The sequence below is a fragment of the Hippoglossus hippoglossus genome, chromosome 15 (assembly GCF_009819705.1).
Source record: "Hippoglossus hippoglossus isolate fHipHip1 chromosome 15, fHipHip1.pri, whole genome shotgun sequence".
Lineage (NCBI taxonomy): Eukaryota > Metazoa > Chordata > Actinopteri > Pleuronectiformes > Pleuronectidae > Hippoglossus > Hippoglossus hippoglossus.
The window spans coordinates 23,413,040-23,432,108 of record NC_047165.1 but is presented as its reverse complement, the minus strand read 5'-3'; the positions used below and the strand labels follow the sequence as shown (position 1 = coordinate 23,432,108).

General features: G+C 42.0%; 1 protein-coding gene across 5 annotated transcripts in view; it reads left to right on the top strand.

The window, feature by feature from the left end:
* The window catches only part of hspa12a (heat shock protein 12A), a 42,546-nt gene extending 33,267 nt beyond the window's left edge, over positions 1-9,279 (top strand). For 4 of the 5 annotated variants that reach the window (XM_034607899.1, XM_034607900.1, XM_034607901.1 and 1 more), the window contains 5 exons: positions 473-559; positions 1,619-1,723; positions 1,831-2,089; positions 3,963-4,066; positions 4,526-9,279. In XM_034607899.1, the coding sequence (XP_034463790.1) occupies positions 473-559; positions 1,619-1,723; positions 1,831-2,089; positions 3,963-4,066; positions 4,526-5,157 (1,187 nt within the window). In that variant the 3' untranslated portion in view covers positions 5,158-9,279. The remainder of the gene's footprint in view (positions 1-472; positions 560-1,618; positions 1,724-1,830; positions 2,090-3,962; positions 4,067-4,525) is intronic. The other variant, XM_034607903.1, reaches the window with a different exon arrangement.
* The last annotated feature ends 9,790 nt before the right edge of the window (positions 9,280-19,069 follow it).

Below are 19,069 nucleotides of genomic sequence, written 5' to 3'. Positions count from 1 at the left end.
ATGTGTTTGTCATGCTGCCTCCTCGGCATGTTTTCTTTAGAAAGTCACATGTGTGCATTTATTTCTAAAATCATAGTTTTAGTAAATCCTATTAATGTGACAGTGCCTGCCAGTGTCTTGTCCTCCTCTTTCACTGCATGTTAACTCTGTGAGCAGCATGATTTGTGTGTGTGTGTGTCTGTGTTCGCACGTGTGTGTGTGTGTGTGCTCTCTAATTATTAATAACTTAAATGATCCATGCCTAATTCTATAGGAATCAGCTTTTGCTCACATGATACAAGTGCATCTCAGCCTGCTGCTTGCTGCCTCTCACACACACACACACACACACACACACACACACACACACACACACACACACACACACACACACACACACACACACACACACACACACACACACACACACACACAGCAGAGCTTCACGCCTTCATCACACTCACCAGAACATTCTTTCTCTGTTAACAACCAGCCAAGGAGCATGTTCGGCGCAACCGGCAGAGCCGCACCTTTTTGGTGGAAAATGTCATAGGGGAGCTTTGGTCGGAGCTGGAAGAAGGTAGAGTCTTTAACTTCTTTTACTCATCTGTTGTGATTTCCTTCTCCTTCTTTAGAGGGTAGCTGCTCTTGCTGTTTGCTATGCTGCCAATCTGTCATATTAGGTACAAGCTTTAGACACTGGACTCTGATGGAGCAGGCAGAGGATCAGATAGCTCGGGAACAGACTTCCTGGTACAATGAACTGTTATGAACATCTGTTGTAAACATCCATCACACTACACAGACTGATGTCGTGTTTCCTACTGTACTTACGTTAGTTGTGCATGCACAGTTTGATAAGAGATGTTTCAGGTGCACTCACTTTCAGTTTGACTTGAAAAAAAGGGGTTTGGAGATTCTACAACCTGTCTGATTGCCTGACTTCACTGTGGTCTTATCATTAATCTCCCAGATCCCAGCTTTGAAACTATGAGTCCAATGTTATTATAACTGACACAAATAATGGACACACTCAAGTCACAATAATGTCCCTCAGTGCCTTAAAATGAAATGTACAAATACACAGAATGAATCATTGACTTGGTTTGAACCTGTTGGAACCTGATTCGCTGATGAGCGTCCGTGTTGAGAAGACTAAGTCCAGCTGAAAGCTTCTGCTCTGCAAATCAGAGGCCCTGTGCCCTTCTTTATTTCACCACCCCAGAAAGGAAGAATCTCTAGTTAATATTTTCTGTGACATGTAGTTGCTTCAAATGTGACCTTGCATATATTTTCATTTGCACATCGTCTGATGTCAAAACTGTTGTCTGTTTTCCATGAGTTCCACTATTTACCTTGTCCAGTTTCCCTTCTATCATCACCTCATCGTGTGCGCTTGCTGACACTACAGCCACAGAAATGTTTGCCAGCAGTCCTCTCTCCGTTTGTGAAGCTGAGGAGTCAAGGCGATCCTCCCTGGAGAATCTGAAAGCAGCAGATGTAGATACGAGGCATAGGATGCATGTCAGAGGCAATGAGTCCTGTCAGGAAGGATGCTGCAAGATAGGTTGCATTTCAGGTGCCCGGTGCCTGAGCTCATGCAAACTCTTTATTCTGTTCTTGTGTGTTTTCTGTGCAGGGGATCGTTATGTAGTGGTGGACTGTGGTGGAGGAACAGTGGACCTGACTGTTCATCAGATCCGTCTTCCAGAGGGACATCTGAAGGAGCTCTATAAGGCCTCAGGTAAAAAGACCCACAGTGTAACACGAGGTGGCTTCACTCTCTGCTTTCTGCACATGGTCTTACCTTGATGAAATGTTCTGATCAGTCACAATCCCCTCTTTTCCCAGGTGGCCCCTACGGCTCTATCGGTATTGACTACGAATTTGAGAAGCTGCTGTGTAAGATCTTCGGTCAGGATTTCATCGACCAATTTAAGATCAAGAGGCCGGCCGCCTGGGTGGACCTGATGATTGCGTTCGAGTCTCGGAAGAGAGCAGCGGCCCCCGAACGTACCAACCCGCTCAATATTAACCTGCCTTTCTCCTTCATCGACTACTACAAGAAGTTCAGGGGCCACAGTGTGGAACATGCCCTGCGCAAGAGCAAGTAAGTGCATCCAGAAAACGAGGGGCCGAACCGAAGTCAAAAAGAACATCTATCAACATATCTGAAGATCACATAGTACAGAAATTAAGTCATGATATCTTGGGACTATTTCTTGGCAAACAATAGATTGTGTATCCATCAGTTACTTTTGTGTCACACACATTGACAACTAACACTGGATAAAACAACATTATTCGGTCTTTACATACAGAAATTATATACTTTATTATTTGCGTATAGAATGGGGAATTGAGATCGAATCAAGTTTTTGAACAACATATTTTGAGCTGTCCACTTGTGATTGGATGTCTCAGGACGGATGTTAATACAGGTATGGACAGGTTCTTAGTTACCAGGTAAAGCAGACACACTTGAACTGAGGGAAGAAAAATACCAAACACAGCATCAGAAATCAGTGGTAGACAGAGAAAATATGAATGGTGACATATCCTTTCACTGTTGGCCATTAGAACTCTCCAACAACTGACTTCTGGGATCACTATGGAGACACTATGGCTCTGTTTTGTTTGGATTTTCATAATCCCAGTGTGTGACATTAAAAAAGATTTCTATGGCTGAAACTGGAGCCCTTAGTGGCCTCCGGGCTCCTCTGAAGACTGACTGGAAGTGCTCAGCCTGCCTCAATTTGCTGGAAAGCCTTGGGTGTGGCCAACATTAACACTATCCCACACACAGTATGTGGACATCACACACTCACATGTGCACATCACAACGGATCACACTCATGGGAACCAGTCAGATGGATACTATGGATTCTTGCAGGAGTCGAGGTTTGGCAGACAGCAGCAGACACAGGCAGGACTGAGGGAGACAGCTTCAGAAGAAATCGATGACAGAGCTCCACACAGAGCCTGGGCTGCCACTGGTCTTTGCTACTGGGTTTCACACTGGAAACAATGGCTGAAAGGGAAATATTCCAACACAATGTTCCAAACTATGGTCAGTGTAGTGAATCAACACACAGCAGTTTGTAGAAGAGGCTGGTTCACAGAGGAGCAGCCTGGTTTATCATCCCTTTAAAATAATCCAGTTGACAAATATTTGTATATTAACAAAGTACTGAGAAAGTACTGAGCTTTTGTGAATAAAGTCATAATATTACAAGAAAAAGCTGTAATGTTTATGAGAAAGTCATAATTTTAGATTAGGTGTCATTGAAGAGGGGGGGGGGGGGGTCAGAAGGTCAATCTGTTGCCTGCGTTAAAATGAGGAATGTGGAGGCTCTTGTTAAGTTCTACTTTAGTATAGGTGTCTTTTTAACTGAGTTTATTCTGAAGAAAGAACCTCATAGACTTGAGGGAAATTGCAGAGGTCCACTGTGTATTGTTGGTTAATTCGTGTGATATTCAAAGAGGTTTCATATTATCACAATGAGATCGATAAAAGATTTTGGATCCAGAAAGAGTTTAACACTGGTTTTGTTACCTGATTATTTCCTACAATGTTTTTTTTCTTTGTTTTCTTCAACATGGCCCTAATACTCTTCACAAGGTCTCAAATGAATATGTGTATGGAAAAATGTGACCCATATCCAGGATTTGTATCCCATTTGTAACATACATCATGTGTCTGGACATCAGTAGTGTTGCAGATAGTGCTGAGCTATATTTAGTAATACTTTGGTATCGTTTTACAAAATTATGTAAACATTTTTTAGCAGATTGGGAGTATGAAGGTTTTCTTTCGATGTGATTTAAAACACACAGTAGATTTCACTGAGCTAAAGTGATATATATTGATAACGTTGTCTTGTTAGTTTGACTCGTATCTCCCAGCTCTAGTTGCAGATGATTTTACATTAACAGAACTTAGTCGACTACATGTAACCGATCTTCCCTCGTCTCCTCTCCAGTGTGGATTTTGTTAAATGGTCGTCTCAAGGGATGCTGAGGATGAGTCCAGACGCTATGAACTCCCTCTTCAAACCCACCATAGATCACATCATCCAGCATCTCAGTAAGCTGCTCCCATAACTCACACACCTGAGACACACATAACTATATGTTTCACTCTGTATACTATACAATATACAATACACTCTATAGAAGTTTATGACATTGTAAGGGATGTGTTTCTGGGGTTGGTCTCCTCCTAAAACCAGTAAACCTACATTATTCATAACCACCTTAACCAGTGGAAAATAGGTCACATTACTTTAGCATGAATTGTTCTGCTCAGATTTTTGCTGGTTGCCTTATTTAGATTTTTAGTTTGTCCCTTTTGCCCTTGATTTTTAGCAATTACTCTTTATCTATGAACAACAACAACTTTAAAACACAACCAACCAGAGTGGCACTCAGTAGCATGCATACCTCCGCCAAGGCCCTACAGTCCCCTTATGAAACCACATTTACTAAAACTAAATTCAGATTTCTATTTGGATTTGTTCATTGAGATTCTGTGTCTCTCCTCCAGCCGAGCTCTTTGAGAAGCCAGAGGTGAGCGACATTAAGTTCCTGTTCCTAGTGGGAGGTTTTGCTGAGTCGCCCTTGCTACAGCATGCCGTCCAGAACATGCTCCAGGGCCGCAGCCGCATCATCATCCCACATGACGTCGGCCTCACTATTCTGAAAGGTGCCGTGCTGTTCGGCCTGGACCCCAGCATCATCAAAGTCCGCCGCTCGCCCCTCACATATGGCGTGGGCGTCCTCAACCGCTTCGTTGAGGGCAAGCACCCGCCAGAGAAGCTGCTGGTGAAGGATGGCACCCGATGGTGCACTGACGTTTTCGACACCTTCATCGCTGCAGACCAGTCCGTGGCGCTGGGTGAGCTGGTGAAACGGAGCTACACGCCGGCCAAGCCTTCCCAGCAGGTTATCGTCATCCACGTCTATTGCTCGGAGAAGGAGAAGGTGGGGTTCATCAGCGAGCCCGGTGTCAGGAAGTGCGGAACACTTCGTTTGGATGTGAGTGGAACGGAAAGCACAGCGCCACGCCGTGAGATCCAGACGCACATGCAGTTTGGAGACACAGAGATTCGGGCCATGGCAGTGGATGTGTCCACTGGACGCACTGTCAAAGCTAGCATTGACTTCCTCAGCCACTAAGTAGACCATGAGAGCTAATGTAACAGAATTATTGGAAGTATACGAAAAGGAAAATACAGCTTACTCACATACACACAAAGACATACATACACACACATCCACATTCACATACAGAGCCAACAAGCTGGGGATATTTACTTGAAAGTGTTTAAGGATATTCAATCTCAAGGCCCATTTACTCTCAGTTTAAGGGGCAGAATTTGAATGAAAGTTCTTAAACTTAAACGCGGGATGACATTCAACTGTAGAATCTGAAAAGAAAACGTGTCTTTTAAGGTCTGTCTATTCACGTCCGTCCCAGTAGTTAATTTGCTGACAAGCTCCACAGTGTTCACACACTCATAACAAACCCATGCACCCCCACATGACACAGCTGCATCTGCATAGGGTCAGATTTAGGAGCTTGTTATCAAAACGAGTCAAACCAGATAATAATCACACATCATAAACACAACCATGGTGGAAACATTCAGAACACACGTCTTTGCATGCTTCAGTTTCTTTATTGCCGCAGCAGGTCATTGTATTTCAGTAATGATACTGATTTCCACTGTACTTCACAGCAGTTCTTAGGGCCATTCCAGTGGTTTTGCATTATTCCTTTGAACGTTCTGTAAACCGTTAACACGTCACACAGCTGCACACAGCATATCGATAGCAATCGTCTGAACAGGGCCTTAGTTACCTTAGGTATAGTGCTGTTGCAAAGGCTAACTGTGGGTGTCATGTTATCACCTAATAGAGATGAAATGGTTAACGTGTTAGCAAACACCCCACATGTGGAGGACATAGAGACCTGTATGGAGACATTAGCATCAATGCTTCCTCTCCTTTTTAACTCTGTCCACCAGCTGCCTGTTTCCTGTTCGCTGCTGGTCTGTGTGTCTTCAGTGATGAGGACAGTGAGACTGAACCAACCTGTCAAATAGTAAAACCAAAACAATCTGCTTAAAGATGCTAAAATCGGTAGAGCTGAGGAGAAACTGCAGCCGATTGACAAATAACCTTTTTTGTTAACAGAGAAATAATGATAATGAAGATACTTGGCTAATGAGGCTGAACAGTTACATACAGGTAGTATTTGTTTTAGTCCAGTTATAGCTGTTAAATACACTACAGCTCAAGATGAAAATGGGCTTGGGATTTGAAGATGCCACATTTATAGATTCAGATTCTTATTCACCCTCCTCCTTGACTCCGAGTACTGAAGCATATCCCTTAGTACCATAAAGGTACAGCATTTAAAACACAAACCAACCAGTAAATCTACTTTTCAATCATGCAAAGCCACCAGTCTGGTTCCAGAGGAACGTGCTGTGAGCTCAGTCTGAAAATCAAGTGCAGCCATCAGATGTGCTTAATTGTTGCCTTTTATTTCTTTTTGCTTCTGACTATTAGATGTGGACTAAACGCCACTCGCTCACTTGAATATTTTGAAGCCAGGTGTGACTCCAGTCGAGACAATGAAGTGTGTTTATTTCTGTAAATACAGTATTTAAATATTGTACAGATTTATAGCCTTGTTTCAGCAGCTTTAGAGCCAAGAGTGTGTGTTTGTGTGTGTGGGTGCGTGCGTGCGTGTGCTTTCTCATGAACATCTCAACATTTTTTTTCCACACCAGCCATAGCATGAGAGGCCAAGGCAGGTTTGATTGCCTTGTTCATTCAGAATGAGAGATTTAATGTGTTGCCTGTTGTTTTTTTGGTTTTTTTTGCAAACATGAAGAAACTTGAATACCTCCGTCCTTAAAAAAGCATTTGAGTGAACAAGTCTGCTGTTAGTTTTGAAAAAGAGCAGGATCTGAATGTGTCCAGTCCCCCCCCCCCTTCCCATCCACCCTGCAGCACAGCTTCTGCAGGGATTTCATCGTGATTCATTACAAATTCAGCAACTAATTATTTCCAAGAAATAAAAACTAGAGCTATCAAATATATTAAACATGTTTTTTTGTGTTTTACAGCTGAGGCATAGTCATACAAGCAAAAAGCCACAGTTCCACGTGGCTATGGAAGGTTAACGTTTTAAGTCTTAATTAAAAGAGTGCCTAGTGTGAATAAATTGTGATGTCGAGAGTCACTCATCCAATCAGAACATGCGGCGCGTTCCTTCGCCCTCTTGACGATATACTGAAGCTTTATATACGTGTGAGCTCGGACGTAATCACTGAGAATCACACTGATCCAAACATCAACACGCTCATCTCACGTCCTCGTGAAAATAAGTGCGTAGGTTGAGTTAAAGGGGCATTACTGAGTTCTCTCTGATCTTCATTGACCCCTGCTGGCCGCAAGGAGAAGCAACCCTGGTGGAAAACATCGTTCAAGCTCAGTGATGTAATAACGTAATACATCAGGTAGCGGCTGGTGGTGGGTGGTTTGTTTCTCATTCGGCAGAGCAGGATTACTTAAAGACTGGAAGGTGTGACAGCCATCATGGAAGCTTCCTCCGTTGTGACTCTACGGGGGGTTTGATTCTTTAAAGGTCAAAACTGACTAAATGGTTTGTGAAAAGTCATGTGTGAAGGTCTCGGTATGATTCAGAGTAACTTCAGTAGGTTTCTGCCTCTTTAGACTCGTAGTTTTATTGCAATAATTAGTACTTTCAGGGGAGTGTCCTGTCCGGCCGTCTTTCTTTCCTGGTGTGACCAAAGTAGATGTGACGCACCAGTTGCTGTGTAAAGTGGGTTTGATTGGCAGGTTGTCTGTCTTGAAAAGTAGAAAAATATGCCCATATGTCCATATGTACTTTGCCTCCATAATTCAGTAAAAGATTTGCACTGGTTGCATTTAAATACACAGATTTCATTCTAAAACATTGCTGTGATAAATGCTGCGGTGTCCGAGGACCTCGGACTGAAAGTTGCATTTGCTTTTCCTTCCTGGTTCAGCAGATCCAGAGGGAGACTGTGCATCCAGTTCAATGCATGACCACGTGTCCCCACAGCCCAACACAGATCAGTGGGGAATCACGTGTCACACAGTCTCTTAGATAGTGAAATGATGCAGAGCTGGACATGAAACATAAAGAGGCAACATATCACCGTGATGAATACTCAAAGAACAATAAACCAAGTAATCACTGAGTCATTGGTATTGATCAACAACCCCCACAGATATATTAGTAATTATATGCTGCAGTGTTATAACCACTTTTAAAGCCATTTCCTTTAATTCTTTATTTGAACTGTGAATGGAAACTTGTCTCGCTCAGTGTCTGTGCACAGATATGCACAAGCTTCAATGCTCTTCACTCCTACCGGCACTCTGTCTGCAATGCATGTTTCGCATGTGTCACACAGGAATGACTACACAACACGTCGCGTTTACTAGTACACAAAGTCAGGTTTACCACTGACGATGACGATGGTGATGCAGATGGAAACTGTGTTCTTGGTTGTGTGTAAAACGCTGCTGCTTTCTGAGCTGTTGTAGATAATGTTACTGATGGCAGCTCCTAACACCCATAGCAGGGCAGCACTTCACATACTGTACTGATGATAACTAACCTTATAACCTTTGATTCCTACTACACTTCACTGCTGTGACTAATGATGGATCTCAAGTGGAAGGCTATAATAACACCACGGTCTGTTGCGTCCTTCATTAGATAATGACATTATTGTATTTTGTGCAGCCTTGAGTATTATACGATGCACAGGACACTTGTTTTGTAGCAGCTTTATACGTAAAGCTATGATAAAATGATATGAAGACATGTATTAGCTTTCTGTTGCTGGCACACAAGGCAGCAGATGCCTGAGGTGGAATATCTCAGTGGGTGTGATTTGAGGTAGCAGCTTGCATCATGTACAAGTATCTGCTTTACACTATCTAGACAAAAATTATAGAAAATAGGAAAAAAAAAATGCATTTAAACTGATTGAGCTTGTAGTTAGGATCCTCTCAGCCACTGTGGAACTTAACACAATGTACACTTTGTTCTTTTAGTCCTTTTATTGATGATGCAAAGGGATTTTGTTTGTGTTTTTTTTTTTTTATCTTGAGTTACTTAAATGTGTTGTTCTCTTGCAATCTTCACACAGTAATGGATGTTTTTCTTGATCAATGCCAGGTATTCACTGTCAGACTGTCACCAATAAAATGTATGTGTATTTCAAACAACATTCTGTCGTGTTGTGTTTTCTGCTAATCTTCTGCCCACTCAACATGGTGTGTTACTCAAACTGAAAAAGTTTCAGTAGTAAGGCCCGACCCGGGTCTTTCTGCGTGAGTCTTCTCCAGATACTCCACTTCCTTCCACAATCCAGGAGGTTGCAGGTTAACTGGAGACCACAGACTGCCTGAAGGTGTGAAGCATTGTGAATGTGAGCATGAATGGTAGTTTGTCTCTGTATGTCAGCCCTGGAACAGACTGGAGACCTGCCCAGTGTGGACCCTGCCACTCGCCCAAAGTCACCTGGGATTGGTTTCACCTCCACTGCGACCCTCAAAGGATAATCTGTAGAGATGATGGATGGATGGATGGATGGATGGATGGATGGATGGAAGTCCAACTAAACAGACAGAGGCAACAAGGATCATTTAGTGATCCCGTTGTGCATGAGCATAGGAAGGATTTTACAAATGCTGTGGTCATGACTACAAATCCTTTACTCCTCAAAAAATCAACTCAAAATATGAAGAAAAAAAAAGGATGATTTAAGAGGTCTTCACTTATTTGATTTAACGGTTACACAGTAAATTTACTCAGGTAGCTGTTCAGCAATCAGGGATCCAAGCCCCAAAAGGTTCTGAGTGTATAATTGTTGGTAATATGTGTATTATAATGTAGATTATAATAATACATACAACACACAGCAGGTCGTCCACTAATTGGAGGGGCAGTGGTTAGATTCCTGCCTCATCTACTCTGCATCCCAAAGAATGGTTGGGCAGGGTGGTGTGATGAATAGATTATTCAGATTTTCTGATTTTTCCTCATCAAAAATAACATTCCATCTGAACAATGTGCCAGTCTCCCTCCTCTTGGGTCTGAAGTGGATCACAGAGCCTGACAAAAATGTTCCCATTCAGGTGGTAGCCATCTGGCCACTGGGAGGAACTCCTGCCTCTTATAGGAAAGTTGAACTTCCCTTTAAGCAGCTGACTCTGGTGTCTGGCAGCAAAAACCACCCTCTGCTCATCATAGTGCAGCAGGATCTGCCACAGAGCAACAGAGCTGCACACCTAATCAAAGAGAGAGAGCTGCAGCACATCAGAAGACAAAAACAAGAGCAAGAATGAACATGTGTGGCTCAGAGAGAGCTGCATCCTCAGCTCTGCTGATATCAGCTCTGTCCAGGTCAACAAGAAGCTTTGACACAGTAAGATCAGTCCACATCCTGCAGCATGTTGTCTGTGTCCTCTGAGCCGGGGTTCACCTTCAGGTGCTTTCCAGTCCCACTCAGCACCAAGCAGCTCTGCTATGAATATGTATGTCTGTCAGTTCTGGCCTGTGCACATAAACACACCCTTGCACATGCACACACACACACACACACACACACACACACACACACACACACACTTAACAAGGTGTGACATCCTCTGTCCTCAACCATCAACAAGAGTCAGGAAAAATTACCAAAAATACCTTTTGACAGGGGAATAAAACATAGAAACCTCAGGGAGAGCCACGTGAGGGATCCCTCTCCCAGGACGGACAGAAGTGCAATAGATGCCTCAAGACATCAAAATCACAATATTTACAACATTGATTAGAATCAATCAGTTAATCAATCAAATTTTATTTATATAGCCCATATTCACAAATCACAATTTGTCTCCTAGGGCTTTAACAAGGTGTGACGTCCTCTGCCCTAGAAGACTGCACCATTGTATTGACTATTTATCCCCATTGACCTTCATAGTAAGGACCGCAGTAAGAGCTCCTGCTCTACTTTACCATCTGGCAGAGGCCAGGCCACTTCTGCTCCTCCATTTCACGAGGGCTGAGGCACAACACAGACAGATTGGATCTCCTGCAGAGGAGTGGACACAGCTGCCCCCTGCAGAGGCTCCTTGAATAATCCAGCGTCCACAAAATCAGTGGCACGTCCAGTTTAATATAAGTCAAAGTGTTACAGTTTAAAATGTGCTTGTGTTGTTATTCAGTAGCGTAGTCGAACATTTCTACTTCAAAGGCAGCGAGGAAGAAACTTTCAATCAAAGCTTTAACAAATCTCACAGATGAAACAATCAAATAAAAGAACTGCACAGAACGCTGGCAAACAGAAGAACACAGGAGGAGTCTTTACTTTGTATTGTACAAGTCAATCTGTTTTAATACATCTGAACACTTCAATTCTGCACGATCAAACTCTGAGGTTCCACATCTGTTCTTCTGGTTTGTCCTCGCCATGCCCCATGTCAACGTGAGCACAGACCTCCAGATAGCACACTCACCTTATACAACATCATTTACAGCTTTATATCATCAGTGAACTCATCAGCTCCACCGACCGCACCATGTTGTCCTTGTACATCAACAGGCGAGCATACACAGTTTCACATGTTTGATTCCCACTGCTTCTTCCTGAGGCAGGACCTCTTTGACTGACCAATCAGGTTCAAGGACGTATCCTAGGACAAACTGCTGCAGCTTGACAACCAGTCACTGCTCTCACTAAAAACCTTTTCTTACTTAATGTCACCTCCACAACACTGTTAGCATTGATGCCAGTTATAAAATAGCTTATTATATGTGTGCACAATAACTGTTTAGTGTTTGTGTTGAGAAGAATAAATCTGCTTAAAAACTCGGACTGGCTAAGGGAGGAGCGACGGCTCCATCTAGTGGCACGAAAAGTGCACAGCAGCCAAGAGCTCCAGCACAAGTTGACTGACGACAGTTTTTTAAAAGAAGACATTTTGAGTTCATAGAGTACATAATTAAGAGCAAACATAGCAAAACCATGAGCTATGCATATTTTTGTCCTCTTTTTGAAACTGGATCCAGAACAAAGACACTGACAACACACAACAGAACGACTTCATTAAACTTTGCCAAACAGCCACTGACCTGTTTTAAAATCTATCAAAGAATAAAAGAGAAATACTCTAAAACTAAGTTTCTTTATCAAAACTGCTCTGATGAAAGTAAAAATATAATTTTGCACAGACAGAAACAAGGATGCTTGATGTGTCTTGTATTTTACATTGTGGATGGTGATGAAACAAGTCACATATCAGCTTCTCTTTTCAGTCCATAGTGACTATATAGGAACAATTGGATTCTCAGTGTTGGCACAGAGTCAGTATGAAGCAGCTCCTTGACTGTTTAATGAATGCACCTCAGGCTGCAGCAAGGAGGCTCCTGCACTTTCACAGGGAGTCAAGGACGGCACCAACGTCATCCAGCAGTGGGACAGCATGGATCCTAAACAAGACGACAAGATGACTACTCCTGATGCTGCGTAATCCATGTGTGTGTGTGTGTGTGTGTGTGTGTGTGTGTGTTAATGGGTGACACATTGAGAAGCAGAGGTTGTTTATAACTACAGTCAAACACTGAACACTGACACTGAATTAAAACAAGAGCTGATACTAAAACAAGGTCATGAACATGTTGGTGTTATTGAGTCATACTTCTATGTTCATAAAAACACACTTTTATTGAAGTGTTATCACTGAGCTGATACCTCCGCAGTTTCAGATCCAGAGATCAAATAGTTTTTCAGATAGTTTCCTCCAGTGTAAAAGTTTCAATAATGTCAATAAAGTAATTCAAAACTATATAATACAACTTTATATAAATGTATATTATATTCAGTGTTTACGGTTGTGGTCCAGTATCAGTTAAATCCTGTCATCAAATTATCATTTTGACAGAATTTTAAGAGCATAAAGGTTCATTCAGACGCCACAATGTTCTCTAAAGTGTTGGTGTGATGATCTAACAACATCCAACTCCAGACGGAGCAGCTTCCTCTGTCAAAACAAAGTGCAACACTTTGTACCAAGTCTGTAACAAAGCCAGCAACACTCAGAGTTTAGAAGGTGTCTACAAGGCAGAGTTCATTGAGGTCATCCATTACATTGACCCTCTCTCCATTTTCAAATCCCAGCTCTTTTTAAACTGGCACATTCAGGTTGACTGTTTTCCATTTGGCCAACCTACATAATGTTTTATTCATTTTATTGTTCTTTTTGATGCTTTGTTTTTTGTTCTGTATTGATGTCTGCCTTGTAAGGTGACCTTGAGTGCTGTGAAAGGCACCTATAAATATAATTTATTATTATCATTATTATCATTTTTATAATTATTATAATTATGGCTGTTATTATTATTATTATTATTATAATCATAATCATTATTATTATTGTTATTGTTATTGTTATTGTTATTGTTATTGTTATTGTTATTGTTAAGTCATTAATACACAAAAAACACAGGCAGGCAAAGCACCCAGGAAATGTTTAGGAGTCGTATAAAAGCGGGGATGCAGAGGCATGGTGACGGGTCTCCTGTTACTCTGAAGGGAGCTGGAGCTTTACTCTTTCTCTCTCTGAGAGATGTTTGAAAGAACATTCTGTTTTTGTATGGAGAAGAGCTTTCTAGGTTTAGTTGTGAAATAATCTCCAGGATGCTAATGTGATTAGAATAGTGGGATTAGAATCAATCTGAGACATTCCACCAATAGGTTTTGCATGTGTGTGTGGAAAAGGAGTAAATGTTAAATGGTCTGTATTTAAATTGCGCATTTGTGGTCCTGATGAGCTCTCAAAGCACTTTACAGCCTGTTGCCATTCACACACACATTCACACAGGGCATCTATGGGCAGCACTTTTTCTATGAGGGGCCATTCAGGACTCAGTGTCTTGCCCAAAGACACTTCGGCATGCAGATGGAGAAGACTGGGATCCAACTGCCGACCTTCTGGTTAGAGGACGACCGCTCACACACACAAGACAAACCAGTGGAACGAGGGCTGAGGGGTTACAGTGTGTATTAATATAATTGTTTTATGCCTGTGTTTCTATTTGACACATGATGTGACCATAGCAACACATTCAATTCATTTTATTTGTATAGCACCAAATCATAACACACGTTATCTCAAGGCACTTTACATGATAAGGCAGAGATCTTATAAATTATAGAGAAACCCAAACGCTATTCCTGCTGTTTGCAAACGCTCTGGTGACTATGGAGAGAAAGAAACTGCCTCACATGTATGGAAGTGATGTTCTCTGCTCCAACAAATAAATACACTTTTTTAAAATTGCTAACTAGACCTAATGTCAATTAACTGCACTGTCACTTACCCCACTTCACTACAAAGGGACTTCAATGTAAAGGACTATATAGTGAGTTCATTGGCAAAAGAAAAGAACTACTCTTCACTTTTTATCTTCACCAGTTATAAAATCATTGTCAAAGGATTATGACAAACAAAAAAAAGCCACGTTTATTATACATTTAATATCAATACTAAGGTTAATATATATTCACATATATAAATCAACTTGTTAGCCTCAGTTTGTGCTGTGATGAGCGGCTCTGCTCTATTTTCCTTTTGTACGACTGCTCGGGCTGCTCCTCTCCTCTTGTCTCTCTGCTGCAAGCGGAATGCATGATGGTAGATATTGCTCGGTTAGTGACCATCGACTGTACTATACTTTTCCCCATGCATTGTGGGAAACAATGACTCCACCATATAGGGCATGAAAAATGAACTCATAACAAAGAGTCCCACCTGGACTTCATCCTCTGCTCAGGACGCCATTACTCCACTACATCTTAACACAGAAAACAACATGTAGCAGCCATTCATGTTTAACATTTAATATACATTCCCTCTGGAGAAAAGACTCTTCTATAACTACTTTGTCATAAAAACTCACATACTTGAACAAATTTCTACCAAAAAAAAAACAGTGGTGATTCACACAGGGGAATATGAAACTAAACACAAGCACTTATTCAGTTACCAGAATACATTTACACAATGAGTGTATTATTCTCACACAAGTGGTGGTAGAGAGCCACTCAACCCTTTACAGGGCAAGGTTGTTTTTAGTTTGGATGTGGTGTGTGTGTGTGTGTGTGTGTGTGTGTGTGTGTGTGTGTGTGTGTGTGTGTGTGTGTGTGTGTGTGTGTGTGTGTGTGGGATTAGGGGAAGGGGACTGAGGAGACGGGGTGAGAAGGTGGGATAGGTGTGGCAGATTTCCCTCAAATAGCTATAGTAGAGTAGTTGCTACGGCAATCTGGAGGGACCCAAATTCCCCAAGTGGCCCTTCAGCGGCTGGCTCGGCTGCCCTCCCACATACAGGCTCTCTTAGCGTTAATGGCAGGGTTCAGAGCTACATGACTAACCAATGAAATCATGGGATTGTAACAGGGAGCCCGACACACTTTGTGCTTGTTCAAGCTTCACTTGGTTGAGAACAGGCAGAATGTAAGTTCATGTGTTTGTTTGTTTGAATGGAATATTTATTTAACCCTCTCAAGCATTCAGGTGTAAAGGTCGGCCCGGACACTTGAACACACACACACACACACACACACCGCAGTAATGCGGCAAACAAATGTTTGCGCTCTCATCACGTGGCCATGACCCACGGTGACATCACCCATTGGTTTGTGAGCTGCCGTTTTGAAGCCTTGAGTTTGAAACTCCAGGACTGTCCTTCAAGCAACTAACATATTTCCACCAATTCTGTTGTCAAACCAAAAGACATTCAGCTCTTTTTTATAAATATAGATAAAATGACACATCACATGGGAAATAGATTGTATTCATACTAGCTCTTTTCTAGTCTGGATGAACACTCAAAGCTCTTTACAGTACAGTTTTTGACCCATTCGGACCTTCACACACATTCATGCAGTCTAACTATGTGCAGCCCTTCATCACACTCTGCCGTCTCAGCCGTCAGGGGCAATTTGGTGTCATTATCTTACCCCAGGACACTAAGGCACGCTGACTGGCATCAAACTACCATCCCTCTGGTTAGTGGATGACCCGCTCTATCTCCCGCTCTATATCTCCTCTATCTCCTAATCATGATCCGACAGCCTTGTTAATCTGTAATGATTTATTAGATCAGAAGTGGCAGCAATGTATCTGTGAAGACTCAGGTTGTGGTATCTTCAGGAGTCGTACAAATGTACATCAACAACTCAAGCAACGTTTCACCTTTCATCCAAAAAGGCTTCTTCCTCTCTAACTGACTAATGGAAGGTTTTAGGTGTTAAACCTGTGTGGGTCTGTGCAAGTGGTGAGAATGATGCCTTGCCTCAAACTGAACAAAGTCAACATTTACAGAGTCACACACTTAGTCACTCAGCTTTAAAAAGTTAGCATTGGCCTTGCAAAGACAGTACTCCTGTTTGAACCACACGCCTCTATTCAACCTCCCCCTGCGCATTATAATACATTCCTTTGTCTATTCTAATATTACTGCTGTAGCCATTTATGATATATAATGAAGGTTGAAAAATATTGCATTATTCAAAACAGTCACATTCTGAGCGGCGGCGGACTAACATGATACTTGGACTGTAGGATGGACCAGAAAAGGGATCTGTTCAAGTCCAAGAGGAGTGACAAAAGGACACTCCTCTCCCTATCCCATTACTTAAGTGCCCCTGAGCAAGGCACCTTACTAATAAGGTTGCTATTTTATATTAAATGGTGTGTTTACAGCTCTTTCCAAAAATCGATCAGATAGCTGCAGCTGATTCGAAATGCGGCTGCTCGGGTCCTCACTAACACTAACAGTGGATGACATCACTCCAGTTCTGAGAACTTTGAACTGTCGGTCAAAGAATTCGACATCCTGCTGTTGGTTTCTAAAGCACTGGATGTTTTAGGACCAACATATATTTCAGATCTCCTGCTACGTTATGAAGCATCTCGACCCCTCAGGTGGTCTGGAACACGTCTGCTCTCTGTCCTCAGAGTCAAATCTAAACATGGAGGAGCAGCGTTCAGTTTCTATGCTCCACGTTTATTAACAAGCTCCCAGAGACCTGCAGGTCCGCTGCTAATCTTAGTTCTTTTAGATACATGCTGAAGACTTTCCTGTTTGCCACTGCCTTTTATTAAATCATATAACTACTAATTACTTACACTGCACTGTTATTTTCGCTCTTTTATTATATTCATTTATCTTATTTATTCTGTATTTAACTCTTTCAATTTATTTTCAAATGCTTCTTTTTTGTCGTGTCTCATGTTGCTTTTACAATTTGTCATAATGCCTTGCATATTTTACGTAGAGCACTTTGAATTGCCTTGTTGCTGAAATGCGCTACACAAATAAACTTAAAGGATAAAGCTAAACGTTGTCCTCGTGGTTGGACGTTCATTTCTTGCTTTTGCCCCAACTTTGCAACAATATGCACGTGAATTCTTTACCCCTCTGTTCATGACAGCATACAACAGGTCTACCTAACGGCCAGGGGTTAAGTTTGTTGTGCAAGCATTCCCCAGGGGAGCTATTTTTCTCTTGCCACCTACATGTATACCTCACTAATTCATGACCTGTCTGCAGATGCTTTGTTAGTAACAATGCCACCCCCAAAGCTACTTGCTGGAAGATCTGAAAAAGAGGCGCTGTCATTCGCAAAATTTCCTCTGACAAACTCACATAATTACAGGAATTAGCCTGCTATTTTGTCATTAGCCTTCACTTTCAATGAGCCAATAATGAAAAGAGAAACGAGTCAGAGACAAAGACAGACGTCTTTAGAGGATTTCAAGACACTTTCTCCCCCCACCTCTTAGCCCACACATTCAATTTCCTGTTTTATTAATATTATTAATGTAGTCAAGCTTGTTTTTTTCCCCCTCTGATTGGTATTGTGTGAGCACTGATGGCTCAGCTCAAGGGAAGAGTGATTTCAAATGCACTTTGTTAGCGCCATGATGAAAATGGCAGCTCGCCTTTTTAAAGCCGTGTATTTACAAGCGTGATTACAGGGTGTGTGTTCAAATAAATGAAGCCAAACAATGACGCACAATCAGGACTTCATAAGCCAACGAAAGGCCACGGACAGATTAATGAGAGCTTTGCAGACACACAGACACACACGGTCACACACACATACGTACACGCAGCAGCCTCTTGGAATTACAGATATATGTGACACGTTAGACAAGATTTTGTCCGGGACCATTCCGTATCCAAATGAGCAGGAGAAAGCAGCGAGCTCACCATGTAATTTACTGTTGATTTGTGTTTGCACAGAGGGAGCCTGATGTCTCTCAACATTAATGTGGGTAACATTTATCCTCTCTCCTGCTCCTGACAGTAAGGAACGGTTGGCTTTGAAGAGACAGACAGGAGCAGTTGTCTTCACAGACGTGTGAAGTATCCCTTGCATTCGTTTAGCCCTTTAAAGTGGGGGGTTAATACCTTTGTATATATGTTTTATGTGCATTTATGTGAATTCACAAATGGTGTAAAGACTGATAAATAATGAATAAAGATTGTAAACTTGCAGGTAAAGAGTTTTGCAGTGCTCCCTCTCACACATCGCGAACTTGAGTGAGTATAATTATTATTTTCGGACTTTAAAGCTGCATTATCCACCTTTTTTCAATCATAAAAACTGATAGAGTCACAGATGATATTATACATTGTGTGTTTTTTAGGATACTCCAGCCTCCTGAAGCCACGTTATTAAACGTATGAAACCTTTTTACTTTCACCTAAGAAATATAAAATCAAATTACCTTTCCTGACCTAGACAAGCTTATTCGTGCTTATTCCTTCTTCTTTCATGCCTGCACTACTGCAATGCACTATTCACATGAACCAGTCAATCGTCAGGGTCTCGGCTTCAGCTGATTCACTTGCTGCTTCTTGCCTCCCTCCACTGGCTGCTGTTGGGTTCAGGATCGATTTTAAGTTCTTTAACTTTTAAAGATCAGCACGGTCTGGTCGTCTGGTTTATTACGG